Here is a 22,726-nt window from a genome sequence, read left to right as displayed (position 1 = left end):
ATGTATATATCTATAAAATATAAAATATATAAAAGCTAAAAAGATAAAATGAAACATGTAAAACGATGTAAAATATATGCATGCGTTTAAGAAGTCTAAGAATATATACGCATTATAATAAGAAAAATATGTATGTATAAAGATATGAAAATAAAATATTACAAGAATGTATATGTATATACATATATTTATATATAAAATGCGCATGGATTTATAAACGTTTAAAGGAATATGTGTTATAAATATATATATATATCTTATAAATGGTGTATAAGCATAAAAATGGAATAAATGATATAATAATGGTGTGAAAAAGGATTAAAAATGCAAAATAACTAATAAATGACATTAAAATAAAAAGGAGGACCGATTTGCAACACGCGAATTACATGAGGGGCCAGAATGGAAAATAATCCGCCCCTAAAACACTGCGCAGCAATGGGGACCGTTTTGAAACAAAAATCAAATATGCGGCCCAATTTAAAAAAGAAACAAAAGGGTTTAATTGAAACGAAACGCAAAAAAAAGGACTAAACGCACAATTTCCCTATTCAGGCCAGAACGCGCGGATCCTTCCCTCCGGGTTGGGTCACCGCTGGTCTGTCCTTCAAACAATGCCGTTTGGCCTTTAATATTTAAAACAGTTTCCCTTCTTTTTTTAAAAAAAAAAATCTGTAGCCCACAAAATAAAAGGAAAGAAAAAAATATATTCTTTAACACTCTACTAGGTTTTTTTTTTAAAACTCTTTTCGTTTCTTGCCGTCATTGTCAAATACCCACGGAGTCTCCGATGATGGCGGAGATGATCCCAAAACGCAATGACCCGAACATGGAGGTAAACTTCTCTTCCCTCTCTTCCTTTTATAAATCAATAGTAAACATAAAAAACACTGAAAAGAAAACAAAATTTAAAAACCACCTTTATATTCAAAGGGAAAATGTATTTCTCTTTTTCTGTATTTTCGTCTCTGTATTTGTATCTCTTTACACCCAAAATCCCCCCATTTACAGATTAAAAGTCGGGCTTTTATAGCCAAAATAGAAAAGAAAATAAGAAAAAATGCTATTGCTTGCTGTTTTTTCTCCTTTGGACTCATTGAGTCCGTTTTTGCAGGCATTCGTGGAGAGTTTGGCGCGCGAGGGGTGGTCGTCTCCGAGTCCTGCGGTGCCTGGGATCTGCTGGAGGAGTTTGAGGGCGGCGGCTGAGTCTAGGGAGGCTCTTAGGGTTTCAGCAAATTGATTTTGCTGGGCTAGGGTTTGAAAATTGGCTGTTGGGCCTGTTATTGGGATATTTGGGCATTAGACGAGTTTAGGCCTGCTATTAAAAAAATTGAAATTGCCTGCTTTGTTTTTGTTTGGGCCCGGGCAATTTGGGCTTGTACAGTCATCAAATTAAGAATGAAAAGATTACAAGAAAGAAGAGGTAGGAGGGAGAAATATACCTACAATAATGGTAGATTCGGCAGACTGCGGATGAGAGGCTCTCAATCTCTCAAATATAAAGTAAAAATTAATAATTTCAATTGATTGACGCTAATGATTTTATGAATGATGTATTACTCAAATCAAATTTAGCCCTATTTAATTTGTAGAAAATTTCTTCCATTGCCATGGTTATGGGAAAATAGAAAATGTTGAAAGTTAGTAACAATTGATTTTTTTTTTTAGGAAAACTGAAATTCATTTTTAATTTTAATGGTAGGAGTTGGAATTTAGGAATTAGAAGAGGTTTGGAGAAGCCAAGGAGTTGAAGATGAAGTATTTATGGCTAAGAATTGAAAACCCTAGACATTTAATTGTTTTATTTTAGTTTGAAAAAAATTTCTCATATTAAAAGATAAATAAATAAATTTTTTAACCCCTTTTAGTCTTAGGCCCAGGGCGGCTGCACCTCAAAACAAGCCCCAGGGCCGACCCTGAATGAGGAAGAGCTACAAAAGGTTGTCCTTCCAAAAGCCTCCCACTTTGTCGTGAACTTTATTAGTTGAAATGTTAAGGGTCTAAGTCAATCCCTAACATCATTCTACTATGGATACTTGACTAGGAAAGTGAAAGTTAATCTATGTTTCCTTATGGAAATGAAAATCACAACATATTCTTGTAACAAGTTGGGTACAAAGTGGGGTTATAACTTACTAGTTGGTACAAACTGTGCAGGTAAAAGGGGATGGACAGTTCTCTACGTGGTCTAGCTCAGTTTCTTGTAAGATATGGTTTATGGATAATAAAATTTTGTTTGTTTATATTAAGGAGCTTGATGAATAATCCTGTTGGCTTATATGTTTATGGCTTTCTAATTTTAAATGAAAGACAAAAGAGTTTGGGATAGACACAAGGACAAGATGTCCTTCAATATAAATGAAATCAAAGGGGCGGATAAGCTATTAAACTGTCTTATTAAATGTGGATTAGAAGAGATACTAGCTAAGGGGCCTTATTTTACATGAAGTATCAACAAGCAAGGCAAGGGTCAAGTTTTAGGAAAGGCTTGATAGGGCCTTTATGAATTCCAAGTGCTTCCAAAAACATGGAACTCGAAGGCCTATCTAATAAATAAAAGGGTTTGGATAAAAATACAAGGCCAAAAAATAAGATTGAGTAAAATTTAAGGCTCGGTTTTTACATAGGTTAGGCTTTGGGCAAGATTTTTTTGGTACGAGCCCGAGCCTGACCTGGTCCGAATACATTATGATAAAAAATAGTTATATTAATCATGTATGTTAAATAACAATTATATATATTTATATTAAATCATTAACCCAGTAACAATTAAACCCTTTGCCCAAAATCTAAAAAAAAAAAAAAACTTACCTAACTAAACAACTCAACCCAACCCAAAATGTAAAATTTTAAAATTATATTAAATACAGTAAAATGTTTATTATATTTATTAGTGTTTTTTAATATAAGAAAATATTTATTATATTTATGGTAGTATTTGTTAATATAAATACTTTTTAATATATTTTTAATGTGTTAGAAAAATTTTATTTTAGCGTATTTAGTGTATTATTTTGTTAAAAATTATTTTTAAATAAAAGCTAATCTAAAAAATCAAATATAGGCGAGTTGGGTCGGGCCCATGTTTACCTTGGGTCAGGCTTGGGCAAAAAGTAAGCCCATTTTTTAGGTTGGGTCAGGCCTGGGCTTGAAAAATTAATCTAAATACCTTGCATGGGCCTGACTTGGCCCATGAGCACCTCTATCTATAAAAAACCTTCTACTGATTATCTAACTGCACCTTGGCGTCACTACACCAAAACAGGCCTTTAGCGGCGCTACTTAGCGCCGCAGATACTTTTAGCGGCGCTTTGAAAGCCTTAGCAATCTGCCGCTAATGAATGCGCCACTAACTTTAGCGGCGTTTTTTACTAAAAACGCCGCTAAAGACACTGATCTTTAGCGGCGCTTCTATCACAAACGCCGCTGAAGAATAAGACTTTTAGCGGTGCTTTAGTAGAAGCGCCGCCAAAGACCCTGATCTTTAGCGGCGTTTTTGGGATAAGCGCCGCTAAAGACCCTGATCTTTAGTGGCGTTTTTGGTATAAGCGCCGCTATAGACCCTGATCTATAGCGGCGCATAGACAACAAACGCCACTAAAGAACCGAATCTTTAGTGGCGCTTTCACTACAAACGCCGCTAAAGACCATGAGCTTTAGTGGCGCCTTTTCCACAAACGCCGCAAAAGACCCTAATCTTTAGCGGCGCTTTGACCAAAAACACCACTAAAGGCCAAGCACCTTTAGTGGCGTTTTTTTTAAAAAACGCCACTAAATTTGGCAGATTTGTAAAATAAATTTTTTTATATTTTCACCTCCTGTAAAAATAAATCAAGAAATCATATCTAAACCAAATAAAAGCAATAAATCTATATATTAAACAAATAATATAATAAATATCAATAAATAAAATAAATTTCAGATTATTCTTACAAAAATGTTAAAAGTTAAAATGATAATTAAAAGTCAAAATTGAAGTATATTTACACGATAATCTAAGATGGCGGTTATGCATTCTTTGAAACATCTTCATCATACTCAAGTCTTTTTGGAGTTCATCAAACTTTGACGCTTTCGCTTCCCTCATTGCAGCCTCTATTTCCCTCACTTTAGCCTCTGCTTCCCTCATTGCACTCAGACTTCTCTCGCCTTCTCTCTTCTTCTTGTTGCCAGATCTGCTCTAAGCTGTTGTTGGAGTTCTTCATACTTTCGTTGAACCTCAGCTTCTCTCGCTGCTGCATCTGCTTTAAGTTGTAACTAGAGTTCTTCATATCTTTTTTGAACCTCAGCTTCTCTCGATGTTGCCTCTGCTTTAAGTTGTGTAATTTGCTCAGTTGTTGTCGCTTGCATCTAAGCCATCTGGTCTCTTAACCTCTGAACCTCAGCTTCAGCTCGACTCCCCGAAGGCATATATTGTTGCGAGCTAGATCCAAAATATTGGGATGGGTTAACAAAAGATCCTTTAAATCGAACCCGACCATACCTTTCAGGACCCAAAACTTCAGTGATAACCCTGTTATCAATGTCGTCAAGATGAACAGAACTATCACTGGAAACAATCGCTCAGACTCGCCTTTTTATCCTTTAATTTTTCCTAAAAATAAATCAAAAGTTAGGAACACAATATATATTAAAAACCCAATGCAATTAATGTACTTAACAATATTTGCATTACAATAAATGAAATAAATCATTAGAAAATAAGCACTATAAATAATTAAAACAAGTGAAATTTTATTAAGCAAACGTACCATAATTTCTGCAGACTTGAGAGTCATAGGGTTTCCATCTTTCTTCCTATGTGTAATGTCAAAAGTTGAAGGCGTCCAACTTTTGACCGGATTTAAAATTCCTACAATACAATAGTAAAAATATTAATGTAAGTAATAAATATCTTCCAATATTAAAAATTGAAAATACCTCTGCATGAGCTACACACGCAAAACTTTTCGACCCAAATTGTGTGAGTGAATTTTTTGTCTTGCCTACTTTTTTTCCAACTTCTTCACGATCCTACATTATGAAATTATTAGTATGTTAATTAGGAAATACTATACACCAAAATAATTACAAAATTTTATAAGTTACACATACCTCTCCTTTCTTGAAGTCCAAAATCTAACGACCTCTTCCCACTGGTACCTCAAGATTCCGTGGGACATTTTGTAATCTCTCGTCGAGTGTTGTTTTGTCTTAAAATAGTCTTTCTTTAAAGTGCTCTTATGGTCTCTCCATCTTTTTCCCAATGCCTTCTTTACATAAGCATCGGAGACCTCTAGAGCAAATCTCGCCTACAAAAAACACAACTTAAGAAAGTAAATGTAAACAAAACTTAAACCCAAGTATTATAAATGACATACACATTTTGTTACCTTAATATTATCGAGAGCTTGGTTCTTGTTACTCTCGGGCACTTTATGCCATGACTCGAAGTTAATTGCAAACATATTTGCATTCCGTGCTAGAATGCCCATGTATCCTGCTAAAAGGCGAGCTTCTGATCCAACAGGCTGACCAAAGCTATTACTGGACACTTGGACACGCTCGACTGGATCTAGGTCGTATAAATCGCTCAAGATCAGCACGTCGCGACCTCTCCGCGTCCCACCAGTTTCATCTGAAAAATAAAAGTATTGTAATATACGAAATTTAAAAAAACACAAACAAGAACTCAACACACATGTAAATTAAATGTTAAATTACTTTGAACGTCTATAGGTTCTTCAAGTGTAACCGGAACATTCGAAGATCCAATAGCGATCGTTGTTCAATCTTTGTTTGTTTCACGAGTTTGGAGTACCTTAAACAATGCGGTGCGATCGCACTTTTCTTCTAGGCATTTTATCTGCAATACAAATAAATTAGTTAAAAACTTAGTATACAATTAGAATAATAATATCACATATAAAATAGTTGAAATATCATCATTCGTAAATGTAAGTAGATAATCGTAAAAGCTTACTACATTATAATTCGTAAATCTCTTCATCCGTATCTTGACGGACCTATTGAAATTGTGTACTAGTACTAGGGATGTTTTCGTTTAAGTTCTGTTCTGGAAATGGCAAAGTTTGTGTTCTGTCGTCAATGTCATCTCTACTTCCACTGCCCATGTCAAACAAGTCTCTAGGGATGTTACGGAGTACAACGTACCAACCCTCATCAGTTGGGTCTTTTGAGTAAAAAACTTGTTTGACTTGAGAAGAAAATACATACTGACTCATCAATCAATTGTTGTCCTGTGAATCAATCGGCGAAGTTTACCATTGTGAAACCAAATTGATCTTGCTTGATTCTACGTGCAGTATTAACATCGGCCCAATCACCTCGAAATAAGACAACTTTCCATTTGTCGTAGTAATCCAACTCAATTATGTCAGTAAGAAGTCCAAAATATTCCACATTTCCCTCCACAGGATTATTGTCACTAGCACTAGCATAACTTGTAATTGAGGAATTAACCACTATTCCACAATTTTGCGTTCTTCTCAATCTCTCGCGGTATTTTGTATGAAATCTGAATCCATTTATAATGAACGCACTATATCTTTTAACCACCCGATTTGGACCTTGGGAAAGCCATTTAACTTCGTCATTGACATTCTTCCCACTCCAAACCTATTGAATGGAAAGTAAACTAAATGAGTAATTAAAAATGTAAAATCCAAAACATTATTATTTTTCAATGAAGCTCCTATTGCATACCGTTTGGCTTAACCATTCATGAAAAGTTTCTGTAAACAACTTATTGATATCTCGATGTTGTGTTCTTCGGGAGCGCGAACGAGATCTCAATATTTGTTTGTACTCACTATGTTAAAAATATGTTCAGTTTGTTAGACTATGAACAATTTTTAAATCTTGAATATTTATCAAATTTCTAGAACATACTTGCGTAAAGGTTCCATTTCTTCGTGGTGAAACAGAACATATCGATGTGCTTGAACCCACGATAAATCATCTAATTTTACAATTTCAACTTTACCGATTGGTTCTCCAAAACTTTGGAACAAATAATTATCGGCAAAGTTATGATCCGTGAGTCCAGCATTTCTATTTGGTCTGTTGAACCTCGTTTCAACATCTTCCAAATATCTTGAACAGAAGGTCATACATTCCTCTGCCAAGTAGCCTTCAGCAATCGATCCTTCTGGATAACGCTTGTTACGGCAATAATACTTTAATTTGGATAGGAACCTAAACACGTTATACAACATTATCAAAAGTTGTAACTAAAGGCATATAGGCGAATGAAGGAAAATTTAAAAAATACTTCTTTAACACCTTTCTATGGGATACATCCATCGATAGAAAACGGGTCCGCCAAGAATTGCTTCGTGCGGGAGATGAATTATCAAGTGAACCATAATGGTGAAGAAGGAAGGTGGGAAGATTTTCTCCATGTTGCATAAGGTCAAAGCGGCTCGATCCTGCACCTTCTGAAGTTCTTGAACATCCAAAACTTTGCCACAAATGGCTTTCATTATGTTGGATAGTTCAATGATACAAGACGTCACCTTCTTGGACATACAACATCGTGAGCAACGGCATTAAATCTTGCATCAAGATGTGATAGTCATGTGATTTCAAATAATATAATCTTGATCTTTAACACTAACACATCGAGATATATTTGATGCATACGCAATGGAACCTTTATATCCTTCAACACCATGCAAAACAGTTCTTTCTCCGTCTTGGACATTGAGAAAATAGAAAGGCAAGAACCGATATTTCCCATTCGAAGTGGATTGGGATGAAGATCGGTCGAATTCCATTTGGACTAAATCAAGTCGACTCAAGATTGTCTTTTGATTTTCCGTCGACGTTCAAAATTGTACCCACAATATTCTCGCACACATTTTTCTCAATGTGCATAACATCAAGATTGTGTCGTAAAAGGTGGTGCTCCCAATAAGGCAACTCAAAAAAAATACTTCTTTTTTTCCACAAGTCCGCCTCATTAGGATCATCCTCTTCATCGGAGTTGTCATCAGCTTCATCATTTGATCTTCTATTTCTTTGCGTGTTTGCCGGTTGATTCATCTTCCCGTAAATAAAATTCATATCTTGCAACATTAACAAGATTTCAGATCCACTTGTCTGCGAAGGAGCATCTCTGAACTCTTCAGTACCGTCAAATGCTGAACTATGAGATCTAAATCTATGATTTTTCGGTAACCACCGACGATGCCCCATGTAAGAGAACTTCTTCCCATTGTATAACCATTGCGAACATGTTTGTGCAGCACAACAAGGGCACGCATAATGACCCTTGGTACTCCAACCGGATAAATTGGCATACGCGGGGAAGTCATTAATGGTCCACATCAAAGCTGCACGTAAATTAAAGTTCTCCTTTCAAAGACATCGTATGTCTCGACACCACCCATAATTGTTTTAACTCTTCAATAAGTGGTCGTAAATAAATGTCGATATCATTCCCGGGCCCTTTCTCTCCAGAGATAATCATAGATAAGATAAGGGAAGATTGCTTCATGCAAATCCACGGAGGCAGATTGTAAGGAACAAGCACTACTGGCCAAGTACTGTATGCAGTACTCATGATCTTGTAAGGATTAAATCCATCAGATGCTAGGCCAAGCCTCACACTCCTCGGATCACTTGTAAAGCTTGGAAATTTATTGTCAAATGATTTCCAAGCTAAAGAATCTGTCAGATGCCTTAATAGTCCATCATCGGTTCGTCCTTCATGGTGCCACGTCATTGACTCCGCTGTCTTCGACGACATGAAAAGCCTTTGAAGCCTTGGTATCAGCGGAAAATACCGCAAAATCTTTACCGGCTTCTTTCTTGGTTGTGCATCATTTTCATCGTCGTTCCCATCTTCTGTGTTTCTATTCATCCAATGGGATTCGCCGCATACATGACAGCACTATTGGTTTCTCCGATCGCCCCAGTACAACATGCAATCATTCGGGCAACTATGGATTTTGTTGTACCCAAGACCTAAGTCTTTTATCATTTTCTTCATATCTTTGCATGACTGAGGGATTTTTGCAAACGGAAACATTTCTCTCAAAAACTCTAACAGCATTGTCAATGAGTTCCCCGTCCACCCTCCCAAACATTTTAACTGGAAAAGACGAATGCAGAAAGACATTTTCGAAAATTTTGATCCCTCATATAGTTCTTCATTCATCTCATTAAGTAGCGCGTAGAACTTTGCTGCTTCTCCATTCGGCTCTTCATGATATTGGTTTCTTCTGGGTTCAGTAAAAGTATTTCCACCGAGATTACAATCATCAAATCGAGCAAAGTCGGGTGGGAATGACTGTAAACCATGACTGTGAATATTAAATGCTTCCCGCAACATCCCTTCCATGTCATCACCTCTAACAGACTGATGGTAAGTGGTACTATCATAAGATACATCCATCCTTGAAGAGGAAGTACTAGGTGGTCATTCTCCATGAAAAAACCATTGTTTATAACCACGAACAAACCCATCAACAATTAGATGCTCGTATACAACTTCACGATAATGCCAGTTTATGTTGACACACTTCTTACACGGGCAAAGAATCATGTTCTCTTCGCTTGCATATTGAAATGCAAAATTTAGAAAAATTTGTACTCCATTTCGATAACTGTCGCTTACCCTTGACAAATTCATCCAAGACCGGTCCATTTCTTATTTCTTGAAGCCTAATCTTCAGATAAATTGCAGAGTTTAGGATTTAGGAATAAGTATAGTTAAGCTATGTAAGTATTTCCTAATTATGTAAGTTATTTATTACCCAAATTATGTAAGTTGTGTGTTATGAAAATTATGCTATGTAAGTTATGTAAGTCACATAAGTTATGTAAGAAGTTATTTATGTAAGTTATGTAAGTTATGTATCGAAGTTAATTAACTAACTTATGTAATTTAAGTATAATATTAATGTAAGTTATGTAAGTTGTAAGTTATGTAAGATATTAATGTAAGTTAATTAACTAACTTATGTAATTTAAGTATAATATTAATGTAAGTTATGTAAGTTATGTAAGTTATGTATAATATTAATTAACTAACTTATGTAATTTAAGTATAATATTAATGTAAGTTATGTATAATATTAATGTAATTAGTTATGTAATTTATGTATTTTAATTAACTAACTTATGTAATTTAAGTATTATTTTAAGCAATTTAATAATTAATATTAACAACATGTGTAAGCTTACACATTACATCAATGATCTAATGTTATGTATAATACAAAAATTTAAGTATAATATTAATTAACTAACTTATGTAATTTAAGTATTATTTTAATGTAAGTTATGTATTTTAATTAATGTACTTAGTTATATATGTAAGTTATGTATAGTATTAATGTAATTAGTTATGTAATTTATGTATTTTAATTAACTAACTTATGTAATTTAAGTATTATTTTAAGCAATTTAATAATTAATATTAATAGCATGTGTAAGCTTACACATTCATCAATGATCTAATGTGTTGTATAATACAAAAATTTAAGTATAATATTAATTAACTAACTTATGTACTTTAAGTATAATATTAATGTAAGTTATGTATAATATTAATGTACTTAGTTATGTAAGTTATGTATAGTATTAATGTAATTAGTTATGTAATTTATGTATTTTAATTAACTAACTTATGTAATTTAAGTATAATATTAATGTAAGTTATGTATTTTAATTAATGTACTTAGTTATATATGTAAGTTATGTATAGTATTAATGTAATTAGTTATGTAATTTATGTATTTTAATTAACTAACTTATGTAATTTAAGTATTATTTCAAGCAATTTAATAATTAATAGCATGTGTAAGCTTACACATTCTGTCAATGATCTAATGTAAAGTCTAATACAAAAATTGCTTGCCAAGTCTAATTAATAGCATGTGTAAGCTTACTGATTTGGTACTTGGATTAGAGTCAAATTTATACTTTCACTATATTTAAATATGGAATTTTGCTATTGCACATTCCATTTCATTGATTTATAAATAAAAGAATTGATTATTAGAATATTTCCTATTGCATACAATTTGTTAATGTTCAATAATGATTTATGTTCACTAACACAAACTTAATGAAATATTCAGATTATTAGTTTGAATTGATTTATTTAATTAGTTACCTTAAGGTGATTCTAGAATTAATAATATCATTTTCATTATTATGATTGGTGGTCTGCAAATTATTCACTCTGACAATTAAATTATTTTGACAAAACTTACTATTTTCCTCTAAAACATGTATATTCATGAATCTTGAATTTGATCCCAGTGGAGGAAAATTTTAATTTTATGGCTATGAATTTGGAAGAGTTGAAGTTCATCTTCATCAAAGAGATGACAAAGCTATTACCTTGTCATAGAGGAAGGTAGAGCAATTTACCGTGAAGAAATTTGTCAAAATTTACCTCAAGCTAATGGCTTAACAATTGAAGTAACGAATGATACAGAAGCAGAGACAAATGATGCGGAGGCAGAGACAAATTTCATGATTGAAGTAGAATGCTCAAGTTAGGTTTACGGGTTCAAAAATTACACTCTATCACATTCAACTATAGAACCAAAAGGGGGAAAAGGGAAGAAAAACAATAAGGCAGAAAATAAGGAATGAGAAATTGAACCAAAAGGCATAAAATATAGAAATAGAAGGAATACAATAAGAGATTCCAGCAAAAGAGATGAACAGATTTGCAAAGAACTATTTGAAAATGAAAGTATACCGCAAAACTGAACGGATTTGAAATCCAACCACAAACTTCAGACAATTTCACATGAACTGAATCAAAAGGAAGTTGCAAACGTAAAATCAAATTACAAAAAGTAAAAGAAGTCTCTAATAAAATGATAAAATCAAATCACAACAACAGAAAAGGGAATATACCCTTGGCTCAGTTCGATGTCAGAGAAGAAACGGAAAGCTTACCGTAGTTTCTGTTCGCCGGCTTGAACCCACGATTGGGCTTTCTCAGTTAGAAGAAAAGGGGAAGTTCTGAAAGTGAAATCTCGTAAAAATCAGAAATAATTAGAATGAAAAAAAAACGTGGCTGATTTTTATGACAGAAATAATCAGAAATCTCGCAAATTGCTCACTTGAAATCGATTCACCGAATAAACAAATTTTTATGACAGAATCAGTTTATTCGAAACCCTGGATCCCAAAAAAACAAAACCCTAAAATTTTAATCTTAATCGGCCATCGACAGAAATGGCTTACCTGGGATACAAATATCGCAGCTTTGCCCAACAATGGTGTAAAGATCGATTCCAAACGAAGTTGATTCCTGATATGTCGGCTCCTAGAACTTAGTTGCTAATTTTTTTTTCTTCCCTCTCGAATCGCTGCTGTTACTCTGCAAAAATTTAGAAAATTTTGGTAAAGGAGACGGAGGGGAGGGATGAAGTAAAAATGTCCTCTTAGGAAACGACACCGTTTAAGGTAATTTTAAGTCTCGTTTGCGGCGTTTTTAAAAAAAACGCCTCTATTGTATTCACATTTGCGGCGTTTTAGACAGAAACGCCACTAATATTTTAAAGCACGTAAAGAAACGGCGTCGTTTTAATAAATTATAGTGCCTCTTGTGGCATTTTCTGAAAAAACGCCACAAAAATTAATAACCTGAATTAAACCGGCGCCGTTTTTACAAACACTTATATATCCTTGCGGCGTTTTCAATAAAACGCCAGTAATAGATTATATTCTACCACTGAAACGACGCCGTTTTCCAATATTTTAAATTTTATCCATAAACTGAAACGACGTCGTATCAAAACAGCTTGGAATTCTTTTGTGGCGTTTTTTATAAAAACGCCGGTAATGTCCACCTTTAGCGGCGTTTTTGGCAAAACCGCCACCAAGGAATTTAAATTCTATTACCAAATCGGTTCCGTTTTGGAAAATTTGTATATATATTAGCGGCGTTTTTTCTAAAAACGCCACTAAATTTCACATTATTTATTTATTTATTTTATTGTATTTTCATTAAAATTTTAGTAAATAATTATTAAAGTTTAAAGTAATCTTTAAAAGTTTTGATAAAATTAACATTATTAGTTTTTTATTTCCTTTTTATTTTTTTATTTTTCTTATATTTTGGTCCAAATTAAATAATTAATTACATATATATATATTCATATAAAAATATCAAATTGTTAAGGCTAAATATTTTTCAGACATTTTAGTATTAATTAATTGTCTCATTTAACAAGTCTCAAATAAACCTTGTATCAATTAGTATGGTAGTGACGATAAATTGGGAAACAAAACACATGCAAGGGCGGTCAATATATAAATTAATATATTTTAGAAATATATACTCATAATTTAAATATATTTATTTTATTATTAAGAACATATTTAATATATAAATTAATAAAACTAATTAATCGAGCTTAAACCTTAATCGATCTAAACCCTTAAATCACTAACTCTTAACCCTAAACCACAAACCCCAAACCCATAAACCCTAAACATTATTTAATATGTAAATTATAAAACACTAATCAATCTAAATCTTAAACCCTAATTGGACCCCGAATCACTAACCCCAAACCCCTAAACATTATTTATTAATATATATAAATTAAAAAAACTAATTAATATAAATCCTAAACCCTAACTCGACCCCGAATCACTAACCCCTAACCCCTAAACATTATTTAATATATCAATTAAAAAACACTAATTAATCTAAACCCTAAACCCTAACCCTAAATCCCTAACCCCTAAACAATATTATTTAATATTATATAATTTAATATATATTACTTAGTCTAAACCCTAAACTTTAACCTAACACCGAATCCATAGACCCTAAACTTCTAACCTTTAAAGGTCAAATTTAACCTCTAACCCCTAACCCCGAACCAATAAAACCCCCTAATTCCATATTCTATATATAAACCTTAAAATTGTAACTCTTAAACCGGCCCTAATTAATCCTAAATTAACGATATATTTATACCCTAAACTATAATGATAATTAAATTAAATATTTTTAAATTAATACTATCGTATCTTTTACAATTATATTTGAAATTATTTAATATATACTTTAAAAATCAATCAATTATGTACCCAAAAAATTTTAAAATAATTTTAAATAATAGTATTGTAATTTCTCCATTTTTAACATATATTTTTCTATGTTTTTTTTATTTCAAATTATTTCTACGTGTCATTATTTCAAATTTATTCATTTTTAACAAATATTCAATTAAAAATAAATTGGATTTTAATTAATATAAATAAACAAATTACATAACAAATAGATAGATAAAATGTTTTTGCGGCGCTTTTTAAAAAACGCCGCTAAAGACCTGAGCATTAGCGGCGCTTATTCAGAAACGCCGCTAAAGACCCTAAAAACTCAGAAAACGGTGCCGTTGGGCTTAAGCTTTTTGCGGCGCTTTTAAAAAAACGCTGCTAAACACCTGAGCATTAGCGGCGCTTTGAAAAAACGCCGCTAAAGACCCCAAAAACTCAGAAAACGGTGCCGTTTGGCTTAGGCTTTTTGCGGCGCTTTTAACAAAACGCCGCTAAAAGACCTAAGAATTAGCGGCGCATTACAAAAATGCCGCGAAAGACCCCCAAAAACTCAGAAAACGGTGCCGTAAAAGACCCCCAAAAACTCAGAAAACGGTGCCGTTGGGTTTAGAACTTGTTATTGCGCTTTTAAAAAACGCCGCTAAAGACCTGAGCATTAGCGGCAGCGATCGGAAACGCCGCTAAAGACCCCAAAAACTCAGAAAACGGTACCGTTGGGTTTAGGCTTTTTGGCGTACCGTTAAAAACCGCCGCACTGAGACTCGAGAATTAGCGGCGCTTTATAGAAACGCCACTAAAGACCCCCAAAAACTCAGAAAACGGTACCGTTTGGCTTAGGCTTTTTGCGGCGCTTTCAAATAAACGCCGCTAATGCTTATTTTTAGCGGCGATTTTTAAAAAACGCCGCGAATAATCGACCCTTACCGGCGTTTTCCTAAAAGCGCCGCTAATGCTTGATTTGTAGTGGCGTTTTTTGTTTAATCGCCGCTAAAAGCGCCGCTAAAAGCCAGTTTTGGTGTAGTGCGTATGTGTGCCGAGGTTATAAATCAATACAAAAACAATCAATAATCTAGCGATGTACTACAAATGTGACAGGTCGAGTTGTAATATTTTGTAGTGTTATAAAGGAACACTTGAGTATTCCAAGGATAGAACTCAAAACCTAAAAAAAATAGAACACTCGAGTTATAATATATATTTATACTTATATTAAATCACTAACTAAATAACAATTAAACCTATCGCCTAAAATTTTAAAAAATATCCAACTAAATAACCTAACCCAAAATATAAAATTTTAAAAATTATATTTACTACAATAATTTTTTTTATATTTATGGTAGTGGCTTTTAATATAAATACTTTTTAACATATTTGTAATGTGTTAGGAAATTTTTATTTTAATGTTTTTAGTGCATTTAGTGCATTATATATATTTTAAAATTATTCTTAAATAAAAATTAATTTAAAAATTAAATATGGGCGGACTGGATCAGACTCGGATTTACCTCTCTTAAATTGAGCTTGGCTTAAAGCCTATTTTTAAACCGGATCGAGCTTGAACTTAAAAATTGATCCAGATACTTTATATAAACCTGACCCAAATCTAACCTGAATCTAATTTAACTCATTGCTCAATTTTTTTCTTAATTCAAGCCTTTGATAGTTTTGGAGACAACTATTTAAATATGCCTATAATATAATATAATATAATATAACATATATCTGCATTCAATTTATTTAATGTAATACTATTAAATAAAACAAGTTTTATTTTATTTCTAACTTTTGGGAAATTGAAAGGAGAAAGAAAAGTATCCCAAATATCAATGATGCAGACAATTTATATGGGCAATGTAAGAAGTTTTCAAATTTTTAATTTGTGATTTTATAAATATAATATAAAATTGTAAGAGCTTATTGAACCCATACTAACCTATTTACTGACATCAAAATCATGAGATAATGAGTATCAAACCATAGTCAAAGTCTAGAAATATACATGTGGACAAACAACAGCTAATGTACATTAAACCCATAAAATATCCCATTTTGTTTTGAGAGTATGATATCATTTTAAATAAAATCTTTGAGTTAGTGTTTTGAGGATCCGCACTAAATTTAATTAGGGTTTAATGTGATTTTCGAATATTGAAAGGTGTTAGACAATAAGGAAAACGGATATGACAACATTTAGTTCTCAAACTTGACAATATTTCTCAACTTTGTTATGTTCTATATTACTCTCTGAACTTGACAGTTCTTCTTAATTTTGGTCCTCGTGGGGACCTTGCACTTTGAGATCGTGTCATGTCATCACCTAAATTATTTTTAAAAAAATGATAATTTTTTAGGTTGACATAAACCAAAACCGGAAAAAGGTATAAGGTAAACTACAATAGAGGTCACCCAACTATTTTTTTTCTTTTTTGATCATCCAACTATGAAAAGTTACAAAACAGTCACCCAACTATTCTTTTTTTTTTTGGGTCACTAGCTAGCTAACGTAAAAGTGAAAACATTCAAAAATCCAAAATAGTTGAGTGACCAAAAAAGAAATTTATTAATAATTGGGTGAGTATTAATATAATTTATTCAAAATTGAAGGACTTAAGTTTAAAAAATGGTTAAGTTACTGCTTTATCTGAAAAGAAAAAGAGTGAGTAGGAGGGAGAGGTGTTTGTAAAACTAGGTTGTTCCACAATGGCTGCCCTGGAATCATCCTGTAATTAAGAAAAAAAAGATTCATGTTTCAGTTTCAGACTTTGTTTTCAGAACCAAATTCTGTCAGGATTCTCTTCAGATTTGAAATAAAACTGAAAGAGGACAAGACACCAAGGCATGATGTCCCAGTGCTGGTTCCACTACCATGGAAAACGAACCTACTATTCCAATTTACATGCAAATATGTTTGGGTTTTGGCTTTTAGTAAGTGACAATGGAATCAAGACATTGATATTGTAAGAAAAAAAAAGTAAATTCCCCATTAGGGAGAATGGAAGTTATGGGTGCCTAAATTGTCCTACCTGTTGAGTTATTCTATGATGGTACTACTTCACTTCACATTTTATATTTTACTATAACTCTGTCAGTTTCTTCGATTGTTGCAAATTTTTTTGTTTTTTTCTTATTTGGGTTCCAACAAGAATTTAGAAACTTTATGTTTCATTGATTTGGGTTTCTAAATCATCTGCAAGCTGATGGATTAGTTGGCTAATTTGTTACATTAGCTTCTTTTATTTTCCAAAAAAAAAAAAATTTAAAAAATTATGCCGATTGAGTCTTTAACTTGTTGGCATGAACATTGTCAATGTAAGAAGACGTGAATTTGAGTTTCTTGAAGTGCATTATCCTTTTATTTATGGGTTGGAGAGGAGTTATCTATGGGTAGTTCTAAGCATTGTGTCGAAAAGAACATATATGAACAAAACTTCTAATTAGGAGTGTTCAAACTTTGGTTAAAACTGAATTAACCGGCCGAATCGATCTAATTTGGTTATTCAGTCTGTTAACCGATTTAGCTCGGTTGGAGGTTGGTTAAAGGTTTTTTAGAATTTTGATTAACGGCTAATTCAATTCAAAATCAGGTAATTAACCAAACTTAATAAATAAAATTATATATTAAATGTATTAAGCTATTACTAATTTGGTTAATTCGGTTAAATTAACATTATCAACTTTTTTTTGATATGTTTTAACAAAAACAAAAATATATATATATATAAATTTTGGTTAATTCGGTTAATCGATGAATTAACCAAAATATTTTGATTCGATTATTTGTTTTGAAAAAAAATCAATTCAATAACTGCTTAATGATTAAAAGTTTGATTAATACTAGTTCGATTCAGTTAACTGCTTAAACACCTCTACCTATATTGAGATTATTCAAAAAAATTTCTTTTCCTCATCTAACATTATTTAAAGATAACTTTTTACATATTCATGATTCGGTTTCATAGTTAAGCATTCATATTGTTTTGTTGATATTTCTAGCTAGTGTACCGGAAACTTTTGACCTCCTATTTTCATTCTATTTTTATGTAAATTAAATTTTATTTCGACCCAAAAGTTAAATTTTACTACTAATCTACGATATTATAATGTGAATTTTGTCTGTAATTTAATTTAACTAGTTTTAGTTATTGTACTTTTCAAATTAATTAATTTTTGTCATTGTGCTTTTTGAATTTTAAAATATGTTTAGTTAAATTCAATTACTAGTCTTATATACTATGTGTAAAATTATAAATTTAGTATATATTCTCAGATTGGATAATTTTAAGTTCTTATACTTGAAATATCGATATTAACACAATAATTATCATTCATCCATTAATTAAATTTTTGGTGAATAATATACGTAAAAACAACAAGCTTATATAAATAATATGCCTTAGAAATAGCAGCATTAAATAAATTTAAAAGCCTTAATAGTGATCTTGGTTAGGGAACTTGGGGGTCTCCAATGTACATTAAATGCCATGGTATTGGGATAAGAAAATGATGTCTGAATTCAAAATCGAAAAACAAAGTCTCTCCCCACTTCATTTAATGATTCATTTGTTGACCCACATGCCTCAACATGTTTCTTGTTTTTATTTTGCTGGGAAATCAAACATTGGATAATTTACTTTCAAGTAAGTTTCAAAATTTTAATGTCATCAAGTTGCATTGGTAATTTTTGCCATTTCTGTTAAATAAACTTTAATAAAGAAAACCCAACTGATCATCATAGGGGCTGGCAGGGTGTACCCTAAAATAATTTTTTTATTTAGGTCCTTTTATAATTTATAAAATTTTAAATTAATAATAGTAAAATTGCACTTTACCTTTTAAAAATAATAAAAATTTAATTTAATCTTTTAAAATTATAAATATATAAGATATTAAAATGATAAAATTGTACTTTTACTATCATAAAAATATATAATTTAATTTCGTCCCTCTAAAAAGAATTACGAAAGAAAAAACTTATTTTATTAATAATAGAAATTGAATGATGTACAATTTATTGTAAATAAAAGATTTGTGACTTAAATAATAATTAATACAAAATATAGTGACCCAAAATGTAATTACCTAAAATAATTACAAATATATTAGGTACTGGTGAAATTGAAATTGTGCCACGTGTCTTTAAGTTGTATTTAAGTTTTTTAAATAAAAAGTACATATGTTAAAAATTTAAAATTAAATAAATAGGACTTATGATAAAATCTCAATTTGATTTAAAATAAATAAATATGACACGTGATAAAATTACAATATCTCATCTATTGAGTTAAAATGTCCGCAAATAATAAAGTATAAATGTTGAAAATAATATTATTTATTTTGTAAATAAAAAATATTTTCATTATTACCCAATTAAATTAGTGCTCGATCAGACTTGTGACCCGAGTTAAAACTTTTGATTATTTTCATAAAAAAAACTTTGGATTCTTCAGTTTTATAGTTAAAACCCCCATTAAAATCCTCTACAATAACAACAAAGCAAGGTAGCCTTAGGATTAAACACATACTACAATCCAAATTGGGATAAGACCCCCCAACATCATCATCATCATCAGCCACAGTGACTGAGTCGTAATCCTCCAAGCTATCCTCCACGCTTAGCAAATCAACCATTGATTTACATCATGTTTATGACCTAACTGAACTAAACTTTGGATTTATCGGGTTTTATAGCCAAAACCCCATTAAAACCCCCTATAGATGACAACAAAACAAGGCAAGATAGCCTTGGGATTAAAAACATACAACTCATCCAAATTGGAGTAGGCCCCAACATCACCACCCGCCACCGTGACCGAGTCGTAATCCTCCAAGCTGCCTTCCATGTTCTTCTTCACTCTCCCTGCAATCACCCTACAAACAAGCATGGCCCTGTTCTCTTGCTTTCCATTATCTTCTTCTACCCCAGCTGCCATATCATGAGCTTTGCCACTGGTTGCTGTCGTCAATATTCCTTTCCCATTGGGACCACCACCATTACCGAGTTCTTGGGCTACCTTGAAACCATTTTTAATGATGCTGCAGACATTGCAGTTGGGGCTCGAGTTACACAAGTTGGAGGACCCGTTGAGACCTAGTGAACATGCAAAAGTGGTGCAATGAAACCGAAGGAGCTCATTGCCATCCGCTATGCAACGAGGGTGCTTTTTGGGATGCTTGGTGGCTTTGGATTTGATTGAATCACGGTATTCCTCGAACTTGGAGATGGTTTTTGGGGTGTTATGGACTTTAAGGATGCGATCGATTTGGCATATAGGTGCTTGTTTCTTTAACCAACTTGACTGGAATATGATTTCCACTATGTTCTTGCTTGTGTCTTCAGGACCAAGTTCAGATACTGTTGATTTATATCAGATTGTATGAATATTTTCAATGGTAAATTGAGATTTAAGTTACTTAGAAAAATAAAAAGCAATAAAGGAAACGAATGGGGAAAAAAAGGAGCAGTAGACAAGTGAACTTTCTCAAAAGGAAGAAAAGTATACCTGCATGCCTGACAGCTTGATGAAGCTCCAAATTTTCAGCTTTCATGAAAATCTCACCGCATTCAGGGCAAGAACGGATAGTAGTCCTGAGGGAAGGGTCTTTGGCCATACCAAGAACTGGATCGACCACCATTCGGCACTCATAACAGCCGGAGAATCTAGTAAATGGTAGTCCTCGAAATGAGCCAACATTAGAAGAAGAAACTACTACTCCATTAGGTTCATGCTGCACAGGAGCTTTCACGGATCCAAGCGATGCCCTTTTCTTGTTGAGCTCAGGGGAAGCTGTTACAGGCCTTTCCATGATCTTTGTGTTGCTGCATAATGATCCTGAACACCTCATTTTCTTGCATTTCTTGCCAGTTTCGTCCACCACAACATGTTCCCGTTGCTGTTGCTGTTGCTGTTGCTGTTGTTGTTGTTGTTGCTGATGCTGTTGTTGTGGTTTGCCGAAGAAAAGGCCTTTGACAAGTGACCAATTAGAGGGTGGTTTGTCATTCTTCTGAGGCTGAGGTTGAGGCTGAGGGCGGCGCTTTTTCTTTTGGTTATGATAAGTGTCTTTGGAAGGTTTTCTTTGGTGAGTAGGTCCAGCCATTTTGGAGAAGATGTAGTGTGGGATTAAAGGAGCTAAGACAAAATGATGGCTTCTTTTTTATGTATTCAGAATCTGAGATAGACTGCCATTAGTAACATGAAAGGGAGGGAGCTTCAGAGATGCTTCATAGCTGCCTACTGACATTAGCTGTGTTTTGTTAGTTTTTTATTTGGAGGGCTAACCTCTGCAACTTGGATTTATAAATTAATCTCCTCTCTTTCTCTCTCCCTCTCTCTCTCTCTCTGTATAAATATAACTGTAGATTGTTGATGGCAATTATAGGCCGTTGATTTCCATTATAGATACTTGGATAATCTGAACAAGAAACAAAAAGTGGGTCTATTTTTTTAGGTTACAATATGATACTAGTCCCTGTATTTCTATAGGATTTGAGATTTAGCCCTTATACTTTAAAAGTTAAAAATTCAATCTTCTTACTTCTTTCAATTCAAAAATCATAGATCAACCATTATCGTCGTTGGTAGTTTCTATTAAAATTTGTCGACTTAACATGTTTATTTTCTTTCAATCATATGGCATGTCACATGAGGATAACTTAATCAACATATGAAATTGACAAATTTCACCAAAAAATACGTACGCTTTTAATTATTGAACTGTGTTTATTTTTCAATCAAAACAGTTTGAGGACTTTATTTCTAACTTTTAAGTACATGAACTGAATCTTAAATTATATTAAAGTACAGGAATTAATAGCATATTTGAACTTTTTTAATTATGATGTGTTTGGAATGGTAGCTAAAGTAATTATATGCAGATAATTACAAATAATTACATTTAAATCCAATCAACCTATGGCTTTTCAAATACACTTGTACATGGTTTAGGTTTAAAATGTATAATAGTAGTATTTTAATTTTAGAATATATATTTGTTTAAAATATAATTATATATCATTTTACTAATCAAATAATTTCAAATACATTTTGACCTACGAAGCGTTTAACTAATTTACATAGTATATATTGTAAATTATTTATACTAATTTTAATTAAATTAAATAATAATTTATTATTAATTATTTATACTTGGCAAAAGACCGACCAACGATGACAATTGACAATGAGTAAATGTTTAAATTTAAAAAGGAACTAGCTTAACAAATATAGAATGTTAGTGTAATTAGATAAAATTTCCTATGATGTTTATTTTTCTTAATAATTTTAGGTTTATTGGCATTATAAGCCCTCAAACTTTTTCTCAAAAATCATTTAAGCCCCTTACATTTCCCTCAATAAGCCTTTTTTACTAACGCTGACCTTTCGTATTTAACGACAACACTAACGTGGCCATTAATAGACGCAATGTCATCAAAAATAAAAAATATTTTTAAAATAAATACTCATTTTTGCAATGCATTTTAGAATTATAAAAATTATAAAATAATCATCAAAATTATATATTTTTTTTAAAATATATAAAAATACTAGATATTAATTAAAAATAATAAAATTTATAAAAAATATTATTTTTATATTTTAAATATCAACAACTTATATATTAAAATTAAAATTAACAATTTTTGTTGTACTTTTGCCTCTCATTTTTAATCTGTGCAAGT

The 22,726-nt window shown here is 32.2% G+C and overlaps 1 protein-coding gene across 1 annotated transcript; it reads right to left on the bottom strand.

Moving 5' to 3' along the window:
- Positions 1–19,532: 19,532 nt before the first annotated feature.
- On the bottom strand, positions 19,533–21,356 carry LOC105774537 (uncharacterized). The gene is made up of 2 exons (XM_012597066.2): positions 20,550–21,356; positions 19,533–20,401 (listed from the first exon to the last, which is right to left on the bottom strand). Exons 1-2 carry the CDS (start codon positions 21,142–21,144, stop codon positions 19,749–19,751), a joined length of 1,248 nt encoding a protein of 415 aa, XP_012452520.1. The 5' UTR covers positions 21,145–21,356; the 3' UTR covers positions 19,533–19,748.
- Between the last annotated feature and the right edge of the window lie 1,370 nt (positions 21,357–22,726).

The sequence above is a fragment of the Gossypium raimondii genome, chromosome 6 (genome assembly GCF_025698545.1).
Source record: "Gossypium raimondii isolate GPD5lz chromosome 6, ASM2569854v1, whole genome shotgun sequence".
In the NCBI taxonomy this organism is placed as follows: Eukaryota; Viridiplantae; Streptophyta; class Magnoliopsida; order Malvales; family Malvaceae; genus Gossypium; species Gossypium raimondii.
Note: the sequence above shows the minus strand (reverse complement) of the source record. Positions and strands in the feature narration are given on the sequence as shown.

Bases quoted from the DNA above. Each gene is read 5' to 3' on its own strand.
- LOC105774537 (XM_012597066.2), bottom strand. From the start codon at position 21,144: ATGGCTGGACCTACTCACCAAAGAAAACCTTCCAAAGACACTTATCAT. The intron at 20,402-20,549 runs GTATACTTTTCT...ATAAATCAACAG, and splicing joins TCAAGCTGTCAGGCATGCAG to TATCTGAACTTGGTCCTGAA.